The 27,988-nt window shown below is 37.9% G+C and overlaps 2 protein-coding genes across 2 annotated transcripts; both read right to left on the bottom strand.

Moving 5' to 3' along the window:
* Nucleotides 1-3,920: 3,920 nt before the first annotated feature.
* Nucleotides 3,921-4,865, bottom strand: LOC142437546 (olfactory receptor 2G3-like). The gene has a single exon (XM_075540660.1). The coding sequence runs from the start codon at nucleotides 4,854-4,856 to the stop codon at nucleotides 3,921-3,923; it is 936 nt and encodes a 311-aa protein (XP_075396775.1). The 5' UTR covers nucleotides 4,857-4,865.
* An 18,538-nt stretch (nucleotides 4,866-23,403) lies between these two features.
* LOC142437543 (olfactory receptor 2G3-like) lies at nucleotides 23,404-24,345 on the bottom strand. The gene has a single exon (XM_075540659.1). The coding sequence runs from the start codon at nucleotides 24,337-24,339 to the stop codon at nucleotides 23,404-23,406; it is 936 nt and encodes a 311-aa protein (XP_075396774.1). The 5' UTR covers nucleotides 24,340-24,345.
* Between the last annotated feature and the right edge of the window lie 3,643 nt (nucleotides 24,346-27,988).

Here is a 27,988-nt window from a genome sequence, read left to right as displayed (position 1 = left end):
CAACTCATCTGTACCTAAAACATACTTCTTATGAACAACACCATAGTTTTTGAGTTTAACTTGCCATTCTTATAATACTATCTTGAGCATCTATTTATTTGACAGATTTTAGCCCTTTGATGTAAAATTTGCATTTAATTATATGTATTTCCCTCTCTGGGCCCTAGACATTGCATTACATGTTTCTTATCATTTTAATATTTATAATTTCAATATAGCTCATTTATTTTGGGATTCTAAAAATTTAAATTATTAGTTACTTGAGGGTATATGTCTTAGGTTCCAAACATACTGTGCTGTCCTAGCTATCTAATAGCTTTTAAGTTATACCATATATACTTTTTATTGGTAATAAAAAAACATCCTAATGGCAGATATCAAATCAGGAAACAATTCATATCCATAGGTATACCTTAAATCCATCTTAGTGAAAAATATAAGTGGGTAGTGTGTTATAGAATAAAGGACAGAGGGGGCCCTGATGAAACATTTGTGACAATAAAATAAAGAAGGAAGTGTTTCCATGTGTTAGGCAGGGGAATAAAGGGGATTGTCCCTCCCCATACCCAAAGGCCCCCATAGAAGAGGTTAGAAGAGAATCAGGCGAACCTTAACGAATCAGAAAGATTTTAACTGGGCATACTCCAATTCAAACTCAAAGCCAGTTAGGCAGTACACCTGGGCAGCCCAAACTAGGCCTATGGGGTTTAATGTAGCCAATGGAGTCAACCAATCCCTTTGAGCATGCCTCCCCAGCCAGAGGTTTAAATACCTTAGCATCTGAAGGCCCTGCCCACCTCTTGGGCCCTTCTGCCTTCTTCCCTTGACCCTGCTTCTGAACCCTGTCTGCCATGCATAGGTCTCTTTGGCCTCGGGTCACCACAGGTGGGTGAGTAGTCCCGTGAGGTTACCTGTGTTCCGTGGTTAGTCCTAGCAGACTAACATGGGGTTTGGCATGCTTCCCCGTAATAGGGTGTACTCATTTGACATTGTAAAACCTGAAGCTTTTTCAGTCCTTTATAAAAGCCCACTTGTTCACAAACCAGGCTTCGATGTGAATTCTTTCTTTTATTTTTTGGGTGTGAATTCTTTCTTGTGGGAAGCCAAGAACCAATTTATTTTCCACCTGAGAAATCTAACACATGTATTAATCTGTGACTATTTCTCAATAAGAAATATGGTGTATAAATTTCAGTCATATGCAAAAGTAATTTTATTGAAAAGGGGGAAATTACCAGATATAGAAAAAAAATTTTAACTCTAGGGCAGTTGTAGTTTAAGTAACCAGGTTCTAAGTTTTGATAAAGTGTGTGTATTGAAGAAGTAGATATAAGGAATTAAACCTGTTTGAAATGTCTGTACCTGGAAGAAAAAACAGAGCAATGGCTAGATGGATGTAAAGAGAAAACACGTTGGTTTATTTAAGCATTTAAGAGATTTCAGTAGTCTTGCATCATCAGAAGCAGAGATAGAAGTTGAGGGCTAAATTCTACCTCAATTATCAGGTATATCTCACAACAACTAAGAGAATTAGGAACTATTGTTATCATTCTTACACAGCTGCGGTCCATCTGACTGCACTGGAGGTTGGTCTGTAGCCACGCCTCTTATATCATTTAGGGAGTGAGCTAAATACAGAAAGCAAAACAGCAAGTTAAAAGACCATATCTCGCAAAGTAAGCAGTATAGATAGAAGTAAAATAAGAATATATTTAGGCAAAACCTTAGGCACTTGTTTTATGATCCAAGGCTTCCAGGTAAGGGGGGAAGAGTTATAACTTCTCTCTGATATGGAGAGGGTAGTTTAAACAAGAATTGGCCTAAGAGCAACTATAAGCCTGTTTTAATTGTGATTATAAAATATAGATTACCTTGGGCTGAGCAAAGTGTGTCAGTGGGGAGAAGGAGGCCTGTGGGACAGTTTCACTTAGCCTTGAGGTCAATTACAGAAATGGCGTGCCATGAGCTTTTCTATTTCAGTAGTATATACCCTGCTCAGTTCTTGATAGAATGGAATTTTGAACTTGAGTAGTTTCTCAAAGAAACTCAAGAGTAGAAACGACAAATCTTAGCTGGTCTCAAGAAGATTAGTAAAACAGAAAACAAATGCAATTCAAATGAACAAATTACATGTTAAGAATGATGGTAGACGGGTGAAAAAATATTCATTGAGATTTCAAGACACAATTGTTTTTGAAAAGTAATTTCTTAATTGTTAAGAGTTAGGCACCACTTACCAGTACCAGTCAGTGATTTGTAAGCACTTAGCATGTATTTTATTCAACCCTCATCCCAAATCTATGAAGTGCTTGAACTGAGAAGTCTATAGGTTACATAAATGTCAGAGTGGACTACAAATATAATAAGTATGTGTGTAAGTCTGGGTAGACTAGAGAAACAAATCCATGGACACACATACGTGTCTAAGGGAGAGGTTTATATACAAGATCAATTGAACATTGAGAAAACATCCCAGCCCGGTCAAGAGCAAGTCCATAAGTCCGAGATTACATCTGACAGAAATCCATAAAGTCATCTTCAGAGTCACAAAATGCATGCAATGAGGCTAAATGCAGGTCTATCACAGGCCAGTGGGTAGAAAGTCATTGGATCCAGTGGCATGGTAAGCATCTCTGCACACGCAGGGGTCTCTAGGTGGCTTCTCTAGTTTCACAGAAATTGTCAGCTGCCATGTCTCCCAGGGAGTAGCAGAGAGAGAAAGAGAGAGAGAGAGAGAGAGAGAGAGAGAGAGAGAGAGAGAGAGAGAGAGAGAGAGAGAGAGAGAGAGAGAGGTTACTTCCACCTCCAAGGAGGAAGTACCATGTTTCCCAGAATTCACAAAAGAAGGCTATGCCCACAGAAATCTCATTGGCTATCTCCAGATTGGCAGCCTAGACCCCACCCCTATGCTCATTATCCTTCAATTGACAGCAGATTAGGTGACCACCACAATATGAAAGCGAATTTCAAACGGAGGTAATCTAGCTCCAGAGTGTACGTATTTATTAACCACAGAGAACCTGGGGAAAACAGTAGGCACAAATAAGATTGGATATAAAAGGCTTTGATTCCACTACGTAATTAATAGCATGGATATTTTGTGATATTATCTTTTTTGATAAAGAAACCCTTTGAATTATTACAAATGTCAAATAGGCTCGCATATCTTCTTATGTTTTCTGATACAGATTTTTAATTTTGATTTTGCAGTATTTATCTCTTCAAAGAATTGGGTAATGTGTACAAAATATTTTCAAAAATATTTTACCAGGAAATGTTTCACAATGGAAATGCTGCAAAGTACTGTTCTCACACTAACATGTATATTTTCTATTTTATACTTGAAAGGCAAACACTACTGTAACTCCTAATGTTATATAAGGAGCCTGGTTGTGCAGTGGGGTAAGCACTGTGGTGCTAAAAGAAAGATGACAGTGTGAACCCTCTCTGTGAGAGAGCGATGAGTCAGCCTGGTTCCAGAAAGATTAACAGCCTTGGAAATGCTATGGAGAAATTATCCTCTGTCCTAGAAAGTCGATGTGAGTTGAAATAGAAATGGCAGCAGTGAGATGGGTTAAAGGCACATATATTCGGTCATTCCCAAATCTCCCAAGTCTCCCTATATGCTTCATTTCTTCAAAGATATGTAATAAAGGTGTGTGTGGAAAAGTTGCTCTTCGTCTCTTCTCTCCCTTTCTCTCACATACAGAATCCATTCCAACAAATATAAAAGAAACACCTTGAGCTACATAAGTTAACTCTGAGATTCTTTTTCAGTCCATGCTGCCCATGTGGGTGCAGATACAGCCAGAGAGGAGTGTAGATACACACATACACATACACATATACCCCAGAGTAGTTCCATGCTGTCTCTTAATACATCGCCCATCACAGAAAGTCACTGCTTCTTGGATTTGTCCTTACACATTTTGTTCTCTCCCCAGCAGTCTTCTCAGTGCCCCTTTCACATCCTTGTTCCTCAGAGTGTATATCAGGGGGTTGAGGGTGGGAGTCACAACCGTATAAAACAGTGTGAGGAACTTGCCCTGGCTGTGGCCATAAGATCGCTTTGGTTGGATGTAAATGGCGGAGCTGGTCCCAAAAAAGAGAGACACCACGATTAGATGAGATCCACAGGTCCCTAGTGCCTTCCGCCAGGCTTGGACCGACTTAATTTTGACCACTGCTTGAACAATGAGTCCATAGGAGACTAAGATCAATGTCATAGGAAGAAGGAGCAAAACTAATGTGGCCACAAACAGCTGGACTTCATTTGCATGAATGTCAACACATGCCAACTTCATCATGGCAGGGACTTCACACAAGAAGTGCTGAAGGTGGTGATGTCCACATCTGGGAAGACGAAGGGTGATGGTGCTCTGGATGAGCGTGTTTCCCACGCCACTGAGCCAGGCGATTCCTGCCAAAGACTTGCAGAATGATGGGTGCATGACAGCAGTGTAATTGAGAGGTCTGCAGACAGCCACGTAGCGATCAAAGGCCATGATAGTCAGCAGGACACACTCAGTGGAGCCCAGCGAGAGGGACACATAGAGTTGTATGGCACAGCCAGTGGGAGTGATCGTCTTGGCTGGTCCCTTCAGGTTCCACAACAGCTGGGGGACAATGCTTGTCGTAAAGCAAAGGTCAAGAAAGGAGAGATTGGTGAGAAAGAAGTACATAGGTGTGTGGAGTTTGGTGTCCAGACAGGAGAGCAGGATGATGGCCGTGTTGCCCAGGAGTGTGAGAAGATAAGATAGCAGGACTACCACGAAAAGGATGATCTCCAACTGAGGTTGGTCTGAAAACCCAAGCAATATAAAATCCACTTCAGACGTTTCATTGATGTGCTCCATCGGCTTATTAAGGTAAAAGAGAAAGATATGGTAGCGAGAAATCAATAAAAGGATACATTATTATCTAAGGTAAACTGAGATATTTTTTTGGTAAAAAATGTAACAGTAAAATTTCACATAAAAACAAAAATATTAGATTGCTTTGCATTGGGGATCAGAAAGATGAATGGAGTTTTGTTTTGTCTTCTCTGTCTCAGAAACAGGTTACATTTGTGTTCTTACAAGTGATGAAAGAGAGACAAAGAGTCAAATATCGATGGATTTCAATATAGAGGGAACCAAACATGATGTTATACTTTTCTTTAACTATTTTGTACAATTGTTTACTCTAAATCCAATATATCTTAAAGTTAATGGAAACAAAGTTATTTCAAACACCATATTCAGACATAAGGCACAAATTTGAAGATACATTTGTCAAGACAGTTAACCTCACTTTTATTTTTGGAAGAAAATCATGTAAAACTACAAATACACATACTCCTTTATTTGCAGACCAGGCACTGATATGTTGTCAAGGCATTAAAATCAGAAAATACCTTTGTCATTCTTTTTTTTCCATTGTCTTGCTCAATAAAAAGCATATATTATGTATGTCACTATAGCTCCTCACTTACACAGTATTATTGCCTTTGACTCCAAATTATCTGCTGTAAGATAATATCTGATTGAATCACTTGCATGTAGGAATAATGAATGACAACTTCTTTCTACGTAGCTACATATGTGTTTATATTCCAAAAATTAAATTATATCTTAAGTAAATTAAGTAAAATTGAGAAATCCTTTATTAGGGAGAATTTTTCTGACCTATTATCTATTATTGGATTCCATGTACCAAATTTGAACATCATGTTGCATAGATTTCCACATGCTACCTAATCATAATAATATTTAATATAATGTGGTTATTTATCCTATACTGATGATTTTTATTGGTACTAATCAAGAATAATTCAGGTAATTTTAACACATCCTCCACTGACAAAATCGAAAAAAGGGAATTCCTTAACTTCCAGAAAATATGTAAATATATGAACCATTAATCCAGGCGGTGTAGACTCGTAGAGCTCCTGTGCACAGCAGAACACAACACTGCCCGCTCCTGTGCCACTCTAACATCCATTGCTATATCGGAACTGATTCTGCAGCCACTCTTCCAATGCGCACAGTTGACAGCCTTCCCCTGTTTTGCTTTACAATGCATGCTCTCCTTCCCTACGTACTGGTTCCCCTTAGTAACTCATCCAAAGTACAGGACCCCACAATAGTTGTCCTCACTTCTAAGAAACATCGTACTCCTTCCAATAGATCTGTTTGCTCTCCTGACAGTCAGTGCTCTCCTGACAGTCAGTGCTCTCCTGACAGTCAGTGCTCTCCTGACAGTCAGTACTCTCGGTGAACCCGTTCATGCCAAGCCATCGGTCCTCCTTGGGTCCTCCTTACTCTATGAGGTGATAGAAAACAGTGGGACTTTGTTCAGGCACACATTAGTCCTCAAGGAAACACTTTTGCTTTTCAACGCTTTAAAGAAGTCTTTTGCAGATGTTAGCCCATGGCAATGTTATGTTATATCATGACTGCTGCCTCCATGGGTGCTAATTGTGCATCAAATTAAAATGAAATCCTTGTCGGCCTCAATAATCCAAAAACCAAACTCACTCACATAGAGTCAATGCTGATTATAGTGACTTCCTGTAGGTTTCTGAGACCATAACTCTTTACTGGAGTAGAAAGCTCGGTCTTTTCTCCAGGGTACTGCTAACGGTTTTGAAATGCCCACCATATGGATCACAGGCCAACTGGTGACCACTACACCACAGGTCAACTATAATATTTTCTCCATGTAACAAATTACTTATTGGTCTATTTGGGAACTAAAGCCCATTAAAATGCTGCAATCTTTGATCACCATCAATAAGTGCTTCCAACAGGTCCCAGCAAAGTTGTATCAGTTGCAAATCATAGATTGTTAATAAGAATTTTCCTAGAACTATTGCCCTGCTATTCTTAAAATAGTTCAGTTTCTCAGATTATTTGTTCAGTAGACAGACTGACAAAGTACGGTGATAGAACACAAGTCTGACATCCCCTTTCTTGCTTATAACCCATGTAATGTCCTCTTGTATTGTTTGAAATCAACCACTTGGTTAATGACAGCTTCCACATGAGCCCAATGGAGTTTTCTTGAGATCCTGTTCTTTCCAATGCTGTACAGAATTTGTTCTGACTCATGCAGTTGATTGTCTTTGCATAGTCAAGCACACACGTTCTGTTAGTCCGTTTTCAGACTAGATGCATCGGAAATCAGCAGTAACATCTCTTCATCCATGAGCTCTTCTGAGTTATACTCAGCAGCTATACTTGCAGGCAATACTGATGGTAATGTTCCCTAATTTCTACATCATCATCCTTTTCAATAGACATACATATGGTCTCCTCACGTCAGTTAACCAACTATCAGCCTTCCAAAATGTTATGGCTTAGACAAGGCAAAATATCCAGTGTCTAGCTGTTTTTTGCACCATCTCAGCCTTCCAAAGTGTTATGATTTAGATAAGAGAAAATATCCAGTGTCTAGCTGGCTTTTGCACCATCTCAGTTGGCATTCCATTCATTAGGGGGCGCTTTTTCCGCTACCACTGCCATCAATGCAACTTGGACTCCTAACAAGGCTACCGATTAGTATTCATGAATTACTGCCATCCTAAAATAGTTGAGCATCAAGCGATTCTCTTTGGTACAGTGACTGTGTATCCCTTCCAGCCTCTGTTGATGCATCCTATGTCTTTCATTACTTTGTATACAGTTCTTTAATATTTCAACCCAATGCTTCAATTGTTCTTCAGTTCTCTTAGCCTTACATTTGCCACAATGATTTCATTTTTTGACTGTCTAACTCCAGGTGTTTCTCCATTTCCTTATAATCCTTTGCTTTGTCTTGGGCTTTCCTTTAAAATCTTCTGTACAGCTCCTTTACTTCATCATTTCTTTCTGTTACATTAGCTATTCTAATATTTTTTTCAAAATCATTTCATTGGGGGCTCTTACAGTCCTTATAACAATCCAGACATCCACTGGTTATTCTAATTTTTTTCTGGCTATTCTAAATATAAAAGCAGCCTTCACAGTCTCTTTTGATAATCCTTGTGAATACATTCCCCCTTTATTTTAAATGACCTTTTGTTTTCTTCATGGATGAAGTCCTTGTTGGTGTTTGGTTTGGCAATTAGCATTTAATAGCATCCAGTCTGTCTCTAGGATGGTCTCTCTATTCTGGTGGGATATACTCCAGGTTATATTTTGGTTCTCATGAATTTCAATTTTCTTCAGCTTAAACCTGCATTTGCATGTAAGCAACTGATTATCGGTTTCACAGTTGTCTGACTTCCTTTAGCGGATGATACTGAGCTTCTCAATGGCCTCTTCCCGCATGTGTAGTAGATTTGCTTCCTGCACCTTCCATTAGGGCATATCCTGGTATGCAACCATTACTTAAGTTGGTGGAAAAAGTTCATTCCAATGAATGGGTTACTGGCCTTCTAACATTCTGCTTTAAATCCTCTGGCATCTTTTCTATTATCTAGGACATAATTTTAAACTACTCATCCCTCCTATTTGTTTCCAATAGTCACATTTCTACCACCAGCAATGATCAATGCATCTGAGTCACATGTTTGATCGATTTCAGACTGCAAAATTTCTTTTAAAAATATTCTATTTATTCGTTTTTCTGTGCGTGGTTGGTCATAAACTTGTCCTATTTAAAGGGCATTGTCCTATTTAAAGGCAGACCTTGCAATGTTCTTTTTAATGATGACTGTGATACACTTTCTCTTATCTGTCACCACAGGCTTAGGAGTCCATATGGTTCTCCAAGGAAAATGTCCAACAGGAGTCTATTTCAAGTCACTAAAAATGCTCATAATATCTGCTTTTGAGTGTTACCTTTCGTTGTTGACAAATTTAAATTTTCCTAGCTTCATCCTTCATGTATTTCACATTCCAGTTATTCGGGGATGATCGCAGCTGTTTCTTTAGATTGGGAGTCTGGCCATTCCAACCTGTTGTCCACCTGTGTCATTCAACTGTGCTTGGAGAAGGCAGTCCTTCCTAAGTCACATTTCAAGTTCCCACCGAGAGAAGCATGCTTTCTGACAATGTATCAGATAATTTCCCCTGCTCTTTGTAAGAGCTTCGATGGAAAGTTTTAAAGAAGTGTATCTCCAGGTCCTTCTTGCTAGCCTATGTGTCTGGACGTTTCACTGATATGAACCCACTACAGGTGACCATACTGGTATTTGAAATACAGGTGACATACTTCCAATGTCAGAGCCACACACAAGCAAAAGTTACAGATGCATGGTGATAGGAAATATTCCAACATCAACTTGAAAGGACCACACCTTAAATGATGTCAATAGCACTTGAATTTAAGCTTTCAGTTGCATCTCACAGAGAGGACAGGAAATTTGTCAGACAAAGAAAACTATTTCATGAAAGGACCTGCCAATAGCCTTGGAAGACAATGGGGGAAGTTCAATTTCAACCTTCAAGCCAGGGCTTGTTTCTATCTACTGGTAGAAATTCATTTGTTAACCCTGCTAAGTTTTAAAAGGCTGCACACTGGGCTGAAAGGCTTTATAAAAATTCGAGATTAAGGAATTCAATCCTCAGTAATGACTGGTCATTACATATTAATCTAGTGGAGAAATAAAAATATGTTCCTGTTTTAAATTTGAGTTTCTCCAATTCAATAAATACAACTACGATTTTAATAAAACTGTGCTCTGCTTTTTCTTAATTTGGGGTAGAATACTAGAAATAATTTTTTTCACAATTTTAGTTATTCTGTTCTCATTCTTCTTGAGAATATACACAGCAAACAGACACCTATTCAACAGTATCTACTGTACAACGGCATTTATTTCACGCTCACTCTCCTTCTGTGAGTCTGTCCTCCCTTACTAGCATGGACTCATTGACCCTAGATTCCTGATCTATGTTGTGAGTTTCTGTTGTCAATTTTATAACATTTAAATATTTATTAAAATAGCATAATGCTCCTGGCAGACTCTATTTTCCTAATTAATTGAGCTCAGTCATTTCTTCATTCCAAAATTATTTGAAGAGATATTCTGCCTTAAGGTTTAAGATTAATTTATGGCGGACACTTCAAGGGTTCATTCGTCATGTTCAGCTCCAGAATGCTAGAGGTAATTTACAAAGTGTAGGAAAAGAAAAAAAGTATGTTTCAAATTAGAGAATAGAAACATGAGAGGCTTTGAATAGTTCTTGGGGGAAAAAAATCGAAAGATTCTAATATAATCTATGACTAGAGGGAATTAATAGAATAAAATATCCTTTTGTTTTCTCTGACAGACCTCTAATGCTTGCAATTCCCTGCAACATATTTTTAAATAATAAATTATGCCCTTAGTTGTGCTATTTTTACACGGACATAAAAATGTAAATTAAGGCTTTCTGTGGTAAAAGGTAGTGTAAGTGTATTTTCTATAAATACCAGTAAAACAGACTCACCGCCACTGAGTCGATGCTGATTCAGAGGACCCTATAGGACAGTGTAGAACTACCTCTAAGTTCTGAGACTGTTATCTCCTTACCAGAGTAGAGAATCCCATCCTTCTTGTGAGGAGCAGCTGGGGGTTTTGAACTGCTGATCTAATAATAAGTAGCCCAACTCACAACCACTGCAGAGCCAGGTTTCCTACATTTTCTATAGGTTAGCTAAAAATACAAAAAAAAATAGTATCTTTAACTCATGAGTTAAAAAGTTAAAGACAGGCTAATATGCCTAATGCTGCTCTTTTGGAAATCTGTTACTACAGGAGGACACTTTTAAATGACAAGTTGTAGTTGTTAGTTGTATTTAATGTCCCTTGAATTGATTCTGATTTATGGTGAACAATTGTCTGCAGAATACAACTGCTCCATGGGTTTTTCTAAGGCCAAGACATTCCAGAGCAGCAGATATTCAGAAATATCTTCAAGGGACCTCTGTGGGAGTTCAACTTGCCAAACTTTGTCAAGTAGCTAAACACTTATAGATAGATAGATAGATAGATAGATAGATATAGATATAGATATAGATATAGAAATAGAAATAGATATAGATATAGATTAGATATAGATATAGATATAGATATAGATATAGATATAGATATAGATATAGATATAGATATAGATATAGATATAGATATAGATATAGATATAGATATAGATATAGATATAGATATAGATATAGATATAGATATAGATATAGATATAGATATAGATATAGATATAGATATAGATATAGATATAGATATAGATATAGATATAGATATAGATATAGATATAGATATAGATATAGATATAGATATAGATATAGATATAGATATAGATATAGATATAGATATAGATATATAAACTGCGTGAAAAATAATGCAGCATCAGCATGAGAAGAAAGCTTATCAACAATCCTTGATATGCAGATGACACACTCTTGCTCCTTAAAAGTGAGGAGGCCTGGAAACACTTACTCATGCAGCCTTACATATATATGAGTATCTCTGGATTTGTGTCTCTAGTCTACCCAGACGTCTACCCAGACGAGCACATATACATTGCTTTCTATATGTCAGGCACTCTTATAGATACAGGTATATATCAGTGTGCAAAAAAAGGACAAAGTATTTCATATTATTTAAAGGCATGAAATGAACAAACAATCCCATTAATCACATTTTGGGAGGAATCAAGTCTGGCTCATCTATACCCAATAGCAGCTGGTAAGTTACAAGTGCTAACCTTTCAGTTAGCAGCCAAACAATTTGCTACCACGGTTCCTAAACCAACAATGAAAATAACAAATGTATATTTTATCCACTCTATAAGATGAATATCCCCAGGGGCTGAAATAATTGGCTCAGACATAACTACACTTGTGAAGATACATAGGCTGCTTTGGGTAGGAACTTACTCAGTGGCACCTAGGAACAACAACAAACATGTTTCAATATGTTGTGCTATAGAATATTAAAAGGAATATTAACGTGAGTGGGCAGAAAATGTTAAATCCTCAAGTACAAAAGATGCAATGTGACAAATATTCAACAGAAGACACCATTTGTTTTACTGTGATAGATCAAAAGGATGATTCAAGGCTCTCAGCATTCCCACTTGCTGCAGCTGGTATAACACACTCTCACTATGCCCCCTTTTCCTGAAAGTGTGCTTTGGCTTTTTAATCCCTTAAAATATTTTTTCATGATTTCTTTATGGTAGTTGACTTATAGTATTGGACAAATGTAAACAATAGGAAGGTTATTTCATGGCATACTTATTGATACATAATTATTCAAGAGATTTATTTCCTTACAAAGTACCAACCACTTTCATACTTCTTAATGGTGCTATGTATATTCCCAAAATGAATATTTGGGGTTTGGGCTCCTTCCATTCATTCACCCTTTTCCTGTTGAAAACATCCCACATTCCTTTCCCCCATGTTGTCCAGGGGCCCCGGGATGGATTTGTAGCTTAGTCTCTGCCTCAGTGGGTGAATTCTGTCACCTGGTGTTTGTGATTTTCAGGGACAAGAACAAATTCAATCGTGCCCAGAAATTTTGATTGAGTGTGTTTGGTGAAAGAGAAGTTCTCTCTGTCTGTATACTGCAGCTTAAGAGGATGTTGAACCTGGAGCTTCCATCCCCATCTTCCTGCCATGGGAATCTGGGCATGGAATCAATATAGAGGAAATGTGGATGGGAGACAGAAAGACAAGCTACTTCCCATGGAGGAAGGGTTGATTTCAGGAATCAACAGTACTGCCTATTTACTGCAGCCACTTTGAATTACTTGGTTTTGAATTTTCCATGAAAAGAACTCATCTTGGCTGGTGTGGGGTTGGAGGTTGGTGCTGGGTGGCTGTAATCCATTTACTTCAGTTTTTTAGTCAGGAGATATGAACTCCTTTCTATCTTTAACTTTGATTATCACCTGTGCAGTTTGGGGACAATTATTACAATCTCCAGACCTACTTGTAAAATGTGGGTATGGGATGAGACTAGGTTCTCTGGAACCTTCCAGTTCTGTCATTCTATGAAGTAGCTCATACTTGAGCATGTGCTAAAATGGTTACAGTGTGTCCTGAAATTCCTCAACACGAGAATTCATGATGGCTGTCAGCTATTCTCACAGGTTGATCCATACCTTATTATCATTAGGTACCTTCCATGGCTTGGATGAAGTATGGGTACCTCCTAAGGAATCCATTACCTACTGGCTTTGGGAGATTCGCAAGAGCCTGACTTGGTCTGCTGCATAGGCCAGTCATGCCCCAAGCCTCTCATTTCCGGGGGAGACTTCCCCACATGGATTACTTACTTCCAATGCCTTGAGAATTATTTTTCATGTCAGTACAATTATTATGAAAAACTTTTTAAAGCAATTCTTATTGGAGCAATGTTAACCGTGTTTTAAAACTGATGTCAATAAGAACAAGATAAACATATTTCCATGCATCTTTTTGACTTGGATTTCTTTAGTTTTATTTAGTTTATATGAGTTGTTTGGTATCTGCATATTTGGGCTCTAGGTTTGGAATGCCTTTTTAAAAATTATGCCTGCAAATCTTGCTAGGTGTGTGTATTTGGACAAGTTATTAATTTTTCGGAGCATAAGTTTTTCTCTTCTATACATGGTTTCACTATGAACCAAGGGCATCACACAAAAGAAGAGAATTAAATTAAAAAAGAGCATGGCATATTCTGTAGAGTGCTTGATGTCATACCACTTAGAAACACATATAACAAAGGCATCTAGACACACATGCCACATACATGTATGCATGGCTGCGTTTTATGTGCATTTGTACAACATCTAGCCTTCGTAATGTAGTGGTTAGGCATCTGACTGCATCCTTATGATCAACAGTTCAAAATTACCAGCAGCTCCTGGGAGCAGAACCGGTCTGTCTACTCCCATTGCTGTTACAGTCTGGGAAACCCACAGTGCGATCACTATAACCATGGACTAGAAGGCAGGGAGAGATCTATTCAATAGTGAAGATTCACTGTTTCACTTCCCCTGGATATTTTACATAGTCAACTATAAAAGGAGCTCTGGAGACACGAATAGTTAAGTGTTCAGGTGCTAGACAAAGGGTTAGTGGCTTGAGGCTACCCATGGGATGACTGCAGGTGACTGACTTGTAATCTGCCACTATAGAGATCACAGGGAAGAGAGCCTTTGGGGCAGTTCTACTAGGTCAAAATAGTCACTATAAGAAAAAGACAACTGAGTGAGGCATAAAACCAAAACCAAAACAAACTAATAAAAACAGAATATCAGAAAAAGTGAGAATTTCAGGCTTCCATGCCAATTATTTTTCTGAGGAGGTCAGAGGAATACATAATGCAAATAATCTTCAGGAGTTCTCCATGCTCACGTGTAAATGCACATGGTGGCATAGGTAAAGAGCAGCTGTTTCTAGCTGGAAAGCTGTATAAATTGTCTCAGCTACTGACAGAACTCTTTCCTGAGGGAAAAGAATCAATAGTTATTCTTTATTTTTCACCTGTTCAGTGTTCCATGTATTTATAAATTGCCTCTCGAATAGTGGATACAGGGTCTCGGTGGCAAATTTACAAATGCTTGACTTCTTTGGTCAGTTCCCTAGTTTATAAATTGGAGATCGGCTGGAATATTCTCCAAGGTTCAAATCTGAAAGTTGTGGTTTGAAGGGAATCTATTTAAGGGAGATGATGAAAATGATCAGAGGTTGGAGTCTCAAAATGTGTGAGTTTGCACACATATGTGTGGTTTCAAATGCAGAAAATCTGCTTTCTGATATTGCTCGTTTTCTGAATCTAAAATATGAAATAAAGACTATTGAGTGTTATTTGGAGAAGAATGCTCTAGGGGAAAAACCTTTCCTTTGGCAAATAAAAGTCAAGAATTATATTACCACCATGCATTTTTTTCCAGATTCTTATGGGATGAGTCCTTATGATGTTTGAGATAAATTCCTAGAAGTCAGGTGTGAGAAAGAATTCCTGAGGAGGGATCTGTAGGAGCCATGAAGTAGGTGATTTAGTCACGGAGTCCATCCATCAATACTGATGAGTGTACGTGGGAGAAACTCCAGGAGGAGAATGACCTGGCCATCAGAGGAAACAAGATGCATTACTTACATTTACTAAGGTGTTGACTCCCTTCTCCTTCTCACCTTTGCCACAGCTCAGCGCAGAGGATTCATGATTGCATGATGGAGCCCCTTAGAGTTTCATCCCTAAAGCCAATAGCACTGCGCAATACCCATGAGCTAGATGAATGTAAGTGTTTCTTGAACAGAGCCCCTAGAGAAAAATCAGATTGGAAAAAATGAAGGGCACGCAGTTTATGGATTCTCTCAAGACCTTGGGGATCTGTATCTCCAAGTTGCTAATTAGCATGACATTGCATAATGTCCAGAAAGAAAGAAACAAGAAAGAAAGTGTTTCTAAACAGGACGTGTATTGTATATCTAGTCAGATATCATGGACAAACTATTCACTTGTACCCAAGCTCCTCAGTGTCCAGGTTCCTATATTTAGTTCCATGGGTAGTGGAAAAACAAATGGGGCAGGTGGGAAAGAGGAGAAGGCTTTTTTAAAGAATGTTAATTTTATTCTTAATGCAGCAGACATGCTATAATCATATACTCCAGCTTTTCTTGCATTTCTGTACACTTTTCTTTCCAAGAAGAGAATTTTCTACAAAATAATCAATTAATATAAAGTAACTCAAATAACCATTATTGTAGTATGACTATGGAATAAAACAAATTGATTCCAATGATTATATAGCATGCTCGTGTCCAGCAAAGTTAGTCTTGAATGAAAGAGAAGGGTGAATCTTGAAACGTCAATGTTCATGAAAGTAGAATAATTTGGAAAAGGATATTGGGAAAGGATACAGAACTTGAAGAATGTAAGCAGGGCCACTGAATTGTACATGTAGAGTTTTCTGAAATAGTGTATTCTTCACTTTGTATATTTTCATATAATAATACTATTTTAACAGGATGAGTCTTTCTATCAAATACTAAGATAGGCTTCAAATCCAAAAGGTAATAAAAATACAGTAATGATATTGGAGAAGGCAAAGACTAATATCTAGTACGACAGAATAGAAAAAAATTATAGAGAAAATATAAATTTGTATATAAAATATAGAGTCATCAAAATTAAGGGGTAAATCTTTGTAAAAGATGAGTTTAGGAATAATAGCTAAATATTCCTAAATATATACATATTCACAAGGCTGTATCCTTAGATGGGATTCAAATATTTTAATGGTGTTTTACTGACCAGGTATATGTAGTTAACCGGTATATATATATTTTCACACACACACATTCCTTACTCTTATAACATATACCTCTTTTACTGTTCTTGTTTAAGTATTAACTGTAGGAAATAATACACTATTAATAATAAACACATACCAAAAGGTTTTATAAATGTAAATGTGTGTGTATATATACACTAAAAGGTGTGTGTATATGTGTATATATATGTGTGTGTGTGTCCAAAGATATATACATATGTGTGTGTACATATACACATAGCACTAGGTAGTTTATTATTCCTACAGTTAGTACTTAAATAAGGACAGTAAAAGAGGTTCACATTAAAAGAATTATAGGGAATGTAAATCTTCCATGTCCATATTGGGAAGCTGTCCAGCCAGCCACATTGGAGCAAACACTGATTACAAGTGCCATTTTAACAGCGAGCTTACCAAAATCACCACAAAGTGAGTGTGAACTGGCTGAATCCCTGAATCCACTGGCTGTATACACACTACCCTGCCTCCATATCACCTGAAAGTCACACTTGTAATGTGCTAAAGCTGGAACAAAAACCCTTATTGCATGATATAGATATAATGATTTTGTATATTTTTCCTTACAATGTAGTACATCATTCTTTCTCTATTCCTAACCTGTCTTCTCCCTATAAGTTCTAAATCTGAGACGTAGCATCATCGGCTTTATATTTTACATACTGATATTGGGAAACTATATGCGTGTATCTGTGGTGTTAACAAAGAAGAGGGAAAGTACCATGGGCTCTAACTCTCTTGGAAAATGTATAGGTGGAATGCTCCTCAGCAGCCACAGGGATGGCGATATTTCGTCTTAAATACTTTGATTGTGTTGTCAAAAGACAACGATATTCTTTGGATTCAGGGCCCGGTGCTGGTGTTGGGAACTTCTTGGATCCAGGGGGAAAAACGCTGGATGTCCAGACACATGAAAGTTTCCGGAGAATGCCATGGCCATAGGTGCTGAAAGGATTCAAGGATCTTCCTCCTAAACGGAATCAACAGAAATCAAAGACCTTCCGCTAGAGATTCCTACCCTGTACAAGTATAGACTTCAGTGTTATAAGCCACCCGCCTTGTGGTATTTCTCTTCCAGCAGCACTTAGATGACAAAGACACCAAGGATTTGGATGGTTACGTTTTCTATAATAAGTGTACCATTTTGCTTTCAAATCTGCAATGAGGAAGAATTCCAAGTCCCACAACTTGACAACATTTGTTGTTTTCTGTTTTTGTTTTCTTTGTCCTTATCTTGGTTTTTATTACATTTAGCATTTCAATCTCTGACAACTAAAATGGTTGAGTATATTTGCCTATTAAATAACTATTGAAATGCTATGTTTGGTGAAATGCCTGTTCAATTCTTTGCCCATGTTATGAATGGGCTGCTATATTTGTTGTTGTCAAAGTTGAAAGATAGATAGATAGAGAGAGAAAGAGAGAGATAGATAGATACATGTTATTCTACTCTATTAGGTATATGGTTTGCAGAGATATGCTCACATTTGATAGCTTGTCTTTTTTATTTATTTTAAGATTTTTTTTATTACCAGAAGCATTTAATAGTTTATGGTATGCCATTATTTAATTTATCTTTTGCTATTTGTGTTCTTGTTGTTTTATTTTATTAGATAAACTATTACTTAAAGCTAGGCCCTCCCAAAACCTTGCTTCTGCAATTTCTTCTAAGATTTTTCTTGTTTGGGTTCTCATGCTCAGTTAATCAATCCATTTTGAATAATTTCGTTGTTGTTTGCGATGTGAAGCATATATTCTGTTTCATTTTTCTGCAAGTGTAAATCTAATATGTCCAACATCATTCATTGAAGACACACTTTTTCACCAATCAAATATACTTATCACAATTGTAAAAAAATTAGTTGACTATGGATATGTAGCTTTTTTTAATTCTTTGTGGTCTATGTATTTGCTAGGCTATTATACATCTGTGGCTATTAGTGGAGCTGACTATAACAAAAAATCTCAACTCAAGAGTCCTCTTACTCAGTTCTTTAATGTGTTCAAAATACACCTAGCAACCCAACCTGAAACTGAGGGAAAATGAAATATATTTCATGTCAATTCTCTTTTCAAACCATGCTTTCTTCACATTTGCAATATGACAAAATAAATGTATTTTATTATTTCTTATATCCTATTATTTCCTATCCATGTCTCCTTCTATTACTTTATTCACCGCTAATTCAACAAGTTTTTATTGAACACAGACTCTTGAGTAGGTATTATATGGGATTTGGTGTAAATCTAAATCACCATCTATTCCCCCATAAAGCCTACAACTTAGTGCAGGAGGGAAGAATCTAGCAACCCAACCTTTAACACCTGGGTTGCTAGGTGTTAAGTAATCATTTAACAGATAAGTAATTGATATAATACATGTAATGAAAACCAAAGTGTGCAATGGATATAGGCTCTTTGAGATCCAATGTTCTAAGAGGGTTTTAAGGATGAGATTCAAGAGGTGAAATGTGCATGACGGTAAGAGACAGCCATGTGAAGTTTCTATTACAGCCGTTCATGTATCTATACTGATCTATTAAGAAAACTTGATCAAAATAATTGATGGATTCACCTTCAAATGTTCTCATCTATCATCCTTTTGGTCAGAGTGTTCTTTAATAAATGAAAATAATTATTGTTGGTAAGTTAAAATTCAATTATTAAAATTTGATTCATTTTTTAAAAATCTCTCTAGATGAGATCACGATTTATAGGTGTTGGTGTTAGGCAGCTTAGAGCTGGTTCTGACTCACAGTGACTCAGTGCACAACAGAAAGAAATGCTATCGGGCTTTGTGTATCCTGAATACATTCCTTCAGTTTGAGCACATCAATGAAACCACTTTGTCAATCCATCCCATGGAAGGTCTTCCTCTTTTCGATACCCCTTGGTTTACCCAACATGATGTTCTTCTCAAGGGATTGGTCTCTTCTGAAAACATATCCAAAGTGCTCTCATGTTATGGAGCATACTGGCTGTATTCTTCCAAGACTGATTTCTTTGTTCTTTAGCATTCTGTGTTACTTTGAATAGTCTATGCCAGCACCATGATTCAAATGCTTCCATCCTTTTTTGGCCTCCTGTATTCATTGTCCAACTCTCAAACGCACAGGAGGCAACTGAAAACACCATGGTTTGAGTCAGGTACCTCTTACTCTTCAAAGTAATATCCTTTATTTCTTTAATGAGGTCTTTCACAGTAGATTTACCCCATGCAATGGGTCTTTGGGTATTTGACTGTTGCTTCTGTGAGCACTGGCTGTAGATCCAAGAAAGACAAAACTGTAACAAAACCCAATATTATGATGAAATGTGCAAACACTAGAAATAGAAAACCAAACAGGAAGAACATGCTCAGCATATCTTAAATGGAAAGACCTCAAGGAAACAACTGAAGTCTCAAATCGTAGTAATGAAAGATTCTATGGGAAGAAGATTGAGCCATGCAGGAATCCTTGACAGAAAATGGAAAGAATACATGAAGCCACTGTACCAAAAAGTGCTAGTCAACATTCCACCATGTCAGGAGGTAGCAGATGAGATAGAACCATGGTACCATGGTACTGAAGGAAGAAATGCAAGCTTCACTGAAAGCAGTGTCCAAGGTTCCAGGAATTGATGAAATATCAATTGAAAAATTTCAACACTCTGATAAACCATGGGAAGCAATTGAAAACACCATGGTTTGGGCCAGGAACACCCAGTCTTCAAAGTAACATACACTCGTCATTGCAGGAAATATGGAAGAAAGGTCCTTGGCCAGCTGAATGAAAGAGATCCATATTACTACCTATTCAAAAGAAAGGGGACCCAACCGAATGCTGAGGTCATAAAGCAATATCATTAAGAGTTCATGCAAGTAAACTTTGCTGAAGACCATCCAACAAAACCTGCAGCACTACATTGACAGGTTGCTACCAGAGGTTCAGGCCAGATTCAGAAGAGAATGTGAAGCAAAGGATATCATTAATGATACTGATGGATCTTGGTGGAAAGCAGGGAATAGCAGAAATACTTTTGTTTTGTTGAATATGCCAAGGCATTTGATTGAGTGGATCCTAACAAGCCATGAGTAGCTTTGAGAAAAATGGGAACTCCAGAACACCTCATTGTTCTCAGGTGGAAACTGTACATGGCCTGAGAGGCAGTTGTGTAAGCAGAACAAGGAAAGTTTGCATGCACTAATCATCGTCATTCAATCTGTTTGCTGAGCAAATTATCAATGAAGCTAGATCATATGAGGATGAATGTGGCAATAGGATTAGAGGAAGTTTTATTAACAACTTGTGATTACAGTCCTGCTTGCTGAAAATAGTGTTGTCTATTTATAGATAGACCATCTATCTCATCCTTCATCCAAATGCGTCCCATGTGATGGTCCTATCCAACTACTTGCCTTTTTGGTACCTGTGATAATTAACCCCAGGAATGTTTCATTTAAGCAAGTCATTTCTAGATAATGACCTTGTGATGAAACTTAATACCAGCTCCAGCATTGAAGATTATCGTCATTCACTAAGCAGTCTGATATTATGATTACACATTTTCAGTCCCACCTTTACTATCCCTAACTCATCAAATGACTCTGTTATAGTTTCTTTACTTCTGGAACATTACCAGTATAATAAGTGAATTTAATCAAAGGTCACCTCACCTGCTGAGACGGGTGCCCTCCTCTATCCAGACGTCATCATTTGTTCTTTCCTCTAAATGAATTCTCCAGAATCCTGCATTTTTCCCCGATAGAGTGGTTTCTTCTCTACGGAACTTCCTAATGTTCTGAGCAGCAAGTACCCATCACCATAATCTGATAACCTGATGGTTTACCACAAAGTGTCTGGCAAAACCCAACTTTGTTGACTCATCCAGAAAATCACCTACCAAAATATTCCCTCAGTTTCATATGTTACCTTGAATCTACTTCCAGGTCTTAAACAAGGTTTTAGTGCATATTATATATGCCGATGTATGTATTCAGCAGTGTTGAATTATCTGTTTCTTGGCTGTGACCAACATTTAACCCTTTTGTAAGTTAGGAGATTCAGAGTTAATTGGATATCCATTGTTATGAGATTTACAGATTTGATTTTCAATGCCACCAGTACCTACATTCCTACAACTAATTTCTGTGTTTAAATGTTTTTAAAATGTAAAAATAATAACCTTTCCCAAAACAATTCTGTTTTTAAATCATTTTATTGGGGACTCACACAACTCTTATCACAATCCATACGTACATGCATTGTGTCAAGCACATTTGTACATTTGTTGCCATCATCATTCTCAAAACATTTGCTTTCTGCTAGAGCCCTTGATATGATCTCCTCATATTCCCCTCCCTCCTCAGTCCCTCTTCCCTCATGAGCCCTTGATAATTTACAAGTTATAATTATTTTGTCATATCTTACACTACCCGATGTATCCCTTCACCCACTTTTCTCTTGTCCATTGCCCAGAGAGGAGGTTATATGTAGATCCCTCTAATAGTTTTCACCTTTCTACCCCACCTTTCCTTCACCTGCAGATATTACCACTCTCACCACTGGTCCTGAAGTGATCAGCTGTCCTGGATTCCCTGTGTTTCCACTTCATATCTGCACCAATGTACATCCTCTGCTCTAGCCAGATTTGTAAGGTAGAATTCGGATCATGATAGAGAGGGGAGGGAGGATTTAAGAACTAGAGGAGAGTTATATGTTTCATCGTTGCTACACTGCACCCTGACTGGTTGTCTCCTCCCCACGACCCTTGTGTAAGGGTGTGTCCAGTTGCCTACTTAGGGGCTTTGGGTCTCCATCTGAACTCACCCTCATTTACAATGATATACTTTTTTGTTCATTGATGCCTGATACCTCATCACTTCGACACCTCGTGGTCACACAGGCTGGTGTGCTTCCTCCATGTGGGCTTGGTTGCTTCTCAGCTACATGGCTGCTTGTTTATTTGCTATCCTTTAAGACCCCAGACTTTATATCGTTTGATAGCCAGGCACCATCAACATTCTACACCACGTTTGCTTCTACACACATTTGTCTTCGTCGATCATGTAAGGAAGGTATGCATCCTGGAATGCCAATTTAATAGAAGAATGGGTTCATGTATTGGGTAAGTGCTTGCGGGAGGCCCAGTGTCCATCTGCTGCCTTAATACTGAACCTATAAATATATACACATAGATATTTTTCCCCACACTCTTATATAAATATATTTACATATGTATATTCCAGTCTTTAGCAGAGTCTAAATATTTATTAACCACAGAGACATTGGGGAAAACAATAGGCTCAACTAAGATTGGATATAAGAGGCTTTGAATCCACTACATAATTAATATCATAGATATTTTATGATACTATAATTTGATATGAAACCATTTGAATTATTACAAATGTCAGATAGGTTCACATATATTATATTTTATTATACAGTTTTTCCAAATTTTATTTTGTACTATTTATTTATTCAAAGAATTGGGTAACGTATGCAAATTTTTTCATAATATTGTAACAGGAACTGTTACCAAGGAAATGCTGCAAAGTACTTTTCTCATCCTAACATGTATATTATCTGTTTTCTACCTGAAAGGTAAACATTATTGTAACTCCCAATGTTATATAAGGTGCCCAGGTGGTGCAATGGGGTAAGCACTGTGATGCTAACATAAAGATGACCGTATGAACCCTCTCTTTGAGAGAGAGATGAGCCAGCCTGGTTCCAGGAAGATTAACAGCCTTGGAAATGCTACGGAGGAATTCTCCTCTGTCCTAGAAAGTCGCTGTGAGTAGAAATTGAATCAAGAGCAGCGAGATGGGTTATAGTCACATATATTTGATCAATTATCAGTTCCTCCCAGTCTTATTATATGCTTCAATTCTTCAAAGATATGTAATAAAGGTATGAGTGGAAAAGTTGCTCTTTGTCCCTTCTCTCTATTTCTCTTACATACAACATCCCCTCAAGAAATATAAAAGAATCTCTATGAGCTATATAAGTTAATCTGAGAGTCTTTCTTTTTGAGACCACGTTGTCCATGTGGGTATAGATACAGCCAGAGAGGAGTGTAGATACACCCACACAACATACCCCAAAGTAGATCCATGCTGTCTCTTAAATCATCGCCCATCACAGAAAGTCACTGCTTCTTGGATTTGTCCTTACACATTTTGTTCTCTCCCCAGCAGTCTTCTCAGTGCCCCTTTCACATCCTTGTTCCTCAGAGTGTATATAAGGGGGTTGAGGGTGGGAGTCACAACCGTGTAAAACAGTGTGAGGAACATGTCCTGGCTATGGCCATAAGATCGCTTTGGTTGGATGTAAATGGCAGAGGTGGTCCCAAAAAAGAGAGACACCACGATTAGATGAGATCCACAGGTCCCTAGTGCCTTCCGCCAGGCTTGCACCGACTTAATTTTGACCACTGCTTGGACAATGAGTCCATAGGAGACTAAGATCAATGTCATAGGAAGAAGGAGCAAAACTAATGTGCCCACAAACAGCTGGACTTCGTTTGCATGAATGTCAACACATGCCAATTTCATCATGGCAGGCATTTCACACAAGAAGTGCTGAAGGTGGTGATGTCCACATCTGGGAAGACGAAGGGTGATGGTGCTCTGGATGAGCGTGTTTCCCACGCCACTGAGCCAGGCAATTCCTGCCAAAGACTTGCAGAATGATGGGTGCATGACAGCAGTGTAATTGAGAGGTCTGCAGACAGCCACGTAGCGATCAAAGGCCATGATAGTCAGCAGGACACACTCAGTGGAGCCCAGCGAGAGGGACACATAGAGTTGTATGACACAACCAGTGGGAGTGATCGTCTTGGCCGGTCCCTTCAGGTTCCACAACAGCTGGGGGACAACACTTGTCGTGAAGCAAAGGTCAAGAAAGGAGAGATTGGTGAGAAAGAAGTACATAGGTGTGTGGAGTTTGGTGTCCAGACAGGAGAGCAGGATGATGGCCGTGTTGCCCAGGAGTGTGAGAAGATAAGATAGCAGGACTACCACGAAAAGGATGATCTCCAACTGAGGTTGGTCTGAAAACCCAAGCAATATAAAATCCACTTCAGACGTTTCATTGATGTGCTCCATCGGCTTATTAAGGTGAAAGAGAAAGATATGGTATAGGGAAATCAATAGAAGAATACATTATTATTTAAGGGAAAGAGTTAATTTTTGTTAAAAATGTGTTACACAGTACAATTTTACATAGAAATAAAATAATAGATTGCCTTCAATGGAAGATCAGAAAAACAACAGGAGTTTTGTTTTGTCTTCTCTGTCTCAGAGACAGACAGGTTACATTAGTGTTTCTTACAACTGATCAAAGAGAGACACGGGGTCAAACATACATGGTATCAATACAGAGGGAAACAAACATGATGTTATACTTTTCTTTAACTATTTTGTGCAATTGTTTACTCTAAATCCAATGTATCTTAAAGTTAATGGGAACAAAGTTATTTCAGACACCCATATTCAGACATAAGACACAAGTTTGAAGATACATTTGTCAAGACAGCTAACCACACTTTTCTTTTTGGACGAAAAATCATGTAAAATGTCATATACTGATACTCAGTTGTTTGCAGACCAGGAACTCGTATGTTCTCAAGGCATTAAAATGAAAACATACCTTTGTCATTCTTTTTTTTCCATTGTCCTGCACAATAAAAAGCATATATTCTGTATGCCTCCATAGCTCCTCCCTGACATAGTATTATTGCCTTTGACTCCAAATTATCTGCTGTTAAGAAATATATCTGATTGAATCACTTGCCTTTTGGAAAAATGAATAACAACTTCTTTCTACATAGTTGCATAAAATTTTACCTTAAGTAAAATTGAGAAATCTTTTATTTGGGAAAATTATTTCTGTCCTTTTATCTATTAATGTATTCTATTTACAAAACTTGAAAGTCATATTATAAAGATTTCAATATGCTACCTAATCATAGCAATATGAAGTGGTTATTTATCTTATAATGATGATTTTTACTTTTACTGATCTAGACATAGTTCAGATAATTTTAACACATCCTCCTCAGACAAAATGGAAAAAGCTATTGCCCTAAATTCCAGGAAAGATGACACTATATCAACCTTTTATCCAGGTGGTGTAGACTCATAGAGCTGTTGAATACAACTAAACACAACACTGCCCGCTCCTGTGCCACACTCACAAGCATTGCTATATTGGAACTGATTCTGCAGCCACTGTTCCAATGCACACAGTTGACAGCCTTCCCCTGTTTTGCTTTACAGTGCATGCTCTCCTTCCCTACGTACTGGTTCCCCTTAGTAACTCATCCAAAGTACAGGACCCCACAAGAGTTGTCCTCACTTTGAAGAAGCATCGTACTCCTTCCCATAGATCTGTTTGCTCTCCTGACAGTCAGTACTCTCGGTGAACCCGTTTCTGGTAAGCCATAAATCCTCCTTGGGTCCTCCTTACTCTATGAGGTGATAGAAAACACAGTGACTTTGTTCAGGCGCACATTAGTCCTCAAGGAAACACTTGCTTTTTAACGCTTTAAAGAAGTCTGTTGCAGATGTTAGCCCATGGCAATGTTATGTTATATCATGACTGCTGTCTCCATGGGTGCTAATTGTGCATCAATTTGAAATGAAATCCTTGTCAGCTTCAATAATCCAAAAACCAAACTCACTCACATAGAGTTAATGCTGATTATAGTGACTTCCTGTAGGTTTCTGAGACCATAACTCTTTACTGGAGTAGAAAACTCAGTCTTTTCCCCAAGGAAGTGCTAGTGGTTTTGATCTGCCCACCATGTGGATCACAGGCCAACTTGTATCTATTATAACACAGGACAACTTTAATTATTTCTCCATTTAACAAATTACTTATTGGTCTATTTGGGAACTATAGCCCATTAAAAGGCTGTAACCTTTGATCACCATCAATACGTACTTCCAACAGAACTCAGCAAAGTTGTATCAGTTGCAAATCACAGATTGTTAATAAGAATTTTCCTAGAAATATAGCCCTGCTATCTTTCAAATAGTTCAGTTCCTCAGATTATTTGCTCAGTGGACGGCCTGACAAAGTATGGTGATAGAACACAAGTCTGACATCTCCTTTCTTGCTTGTAACCCATGTAATGTCCTCTTGTTTTGTTTGAAATCAGCCACTTGGTTAATGACAGCTTCCACATGAGCACAATGGAGTTTTCTTGAGGTCCTGACCTTCCCAATGCTGTACAGAATTTGTTCTCACCCACGCAGTTGATTGTGTTTGCATAGTCAAGCACACACCTTTCTGTTAGTTCCTTTTCAGACAAGATCTGAAAACAGCAGTGACATCTCTTTGTCCATGAGCTCTTCTGAGTTATACTCAGCAACTTTAATTGCAGGCAATACTTACTAAGGGTAATATTCAATAATTTCTACATCACCATCCTTTCCAATAGACATCCATATGGTCTCTTCCCATCAGTCAGACAGCTATCTGCTTTCCAAAGTGTTATGGCTTAGACCACGGAAAATATCCAGTGTCTAGTTGGCTTTTACAGCATCTCAGTTGGCTTTCCATCCATTAGGGGGCGCTTTTTCCCCTACCACTGCCATCAAGGCAACTTGGACTACTTCCACAGTTACTGGTTACTATTCATCAATTACTGCGATCCTAACATAATTGAGCATCAAGCAATTCTTTTTGATGCAGTGACTGTGTATTCTGTCCAGCGTCTGTTGATGCATCTTATGTCTTTCGTTAGTTTCTATACAATTCTTTAATATTTCAACTCGAGGCTTGAATTGTTCTTCAGTTCTCTTAGCCCTCATTTGCTGCAATGTTCTCCTTTTATTGCTTTCTAACTCTAGGTGTTTCTCCATGTCCTTATAATCCTTTGTTTGCTTTGTCTTCTTGAGCTTACCTTTAAAATCTTCTGTGCAGCTCCTTTATTTCAGAATTTCTTCCTGTCACTTTAGCTATTCTAATTTTTTCCAAAATCATTTTATTGAGGTCTCTTACAGCTCTTATAACAATCCAGACATCCATTGGCTATTCTAATTGTATTTCTGTTGCTATTCTAAACGTAAAAGAAGCCTTCATAGTCTCTTTTGATAACCCTTGTGGGTTCTTTCCCCCTACATTTTAAATGACCTTTTGGTTTCTTCATGGGTGAAGAACCTTGTGGGTTCTGGTTGCTGTCTGGTTTGGTCACTAGCATTTAATAGCATCCAGTGTGGTTCTAGGATGCTCTCTGCTCCGGTGGAATATACTCCAGGTCATATTTTGGTTCTCATGAATTTCAATTTTTTTCAGTTTTAACTTGAATTTGCATATGAGTCACTGATACACTGTTTCACAGTTGTCTGACTTCCCTTAGCTGATGATACTGAGCTCTCAATAATAGCTTCCCACATATGTAGTAGATTTGCTTCCTGCAGGTTCCATCAGGGCAGATCCTGGTGAGTAACCATTATTTATGTTACTGGGAAAAAATAATTCAATGAATGGGTTACTGGCCACCTAAAATTCTACTCTCAATCCCCTGGCATTTTTTCTATTATCTAGGACAATATTTTAAACTACTCACCTCTCCACTTTGTTTCCAATAGTCACATTCCAATCATGAGTAATGAGCAGTGCATATGAGTCGCATGTTTCATTGATTTCAGACCGCAAATTTTCCTTTTAAATATCTTCCATTTATTCGTTTATCTGTATGTGGTTTGTACCTAAACTTGTCCTATTTAAAGGGCGTTGTCCTATTTA

Source organism: Tenrec ecaudatus, chromosome 1 (genome assembly GCF_050624435.1).
Source record: "Tenrec ecaudatus isolate mTenEca1 chromosome 1, mTenEca1.hap1, whole genome shotgun sequence".
Lineage (NCBI taxonomy): Eukaryota > Metazoa > Chordata > Mammalia > Afrosoricida > Tenrecidae > Tenrec > Tenrec ecaudatus.
The sequence above is the reverse complement of the archived record's forward strand: the minus strand, read 5'-3'. Positions and strand labels throughout refer to the sequence as shown.

Bases quoted from the DNA above. Each gene is read 5' to 3' on its own strand.
- LOC142437546 (XM_075540660.1), bottom strand. From the start codon at position 4,856: ATGGAGCACATCAATGAAACGTCTGAAGTGGATTTTATATTGCTTGGG.
- LOC142437543 (XM_075540659.1), bottom strand. From the start codon at position 24,339: ATGGAGCACATCAATGAAACGTCTGAAGTGGATTTTATATTGCTTGGG.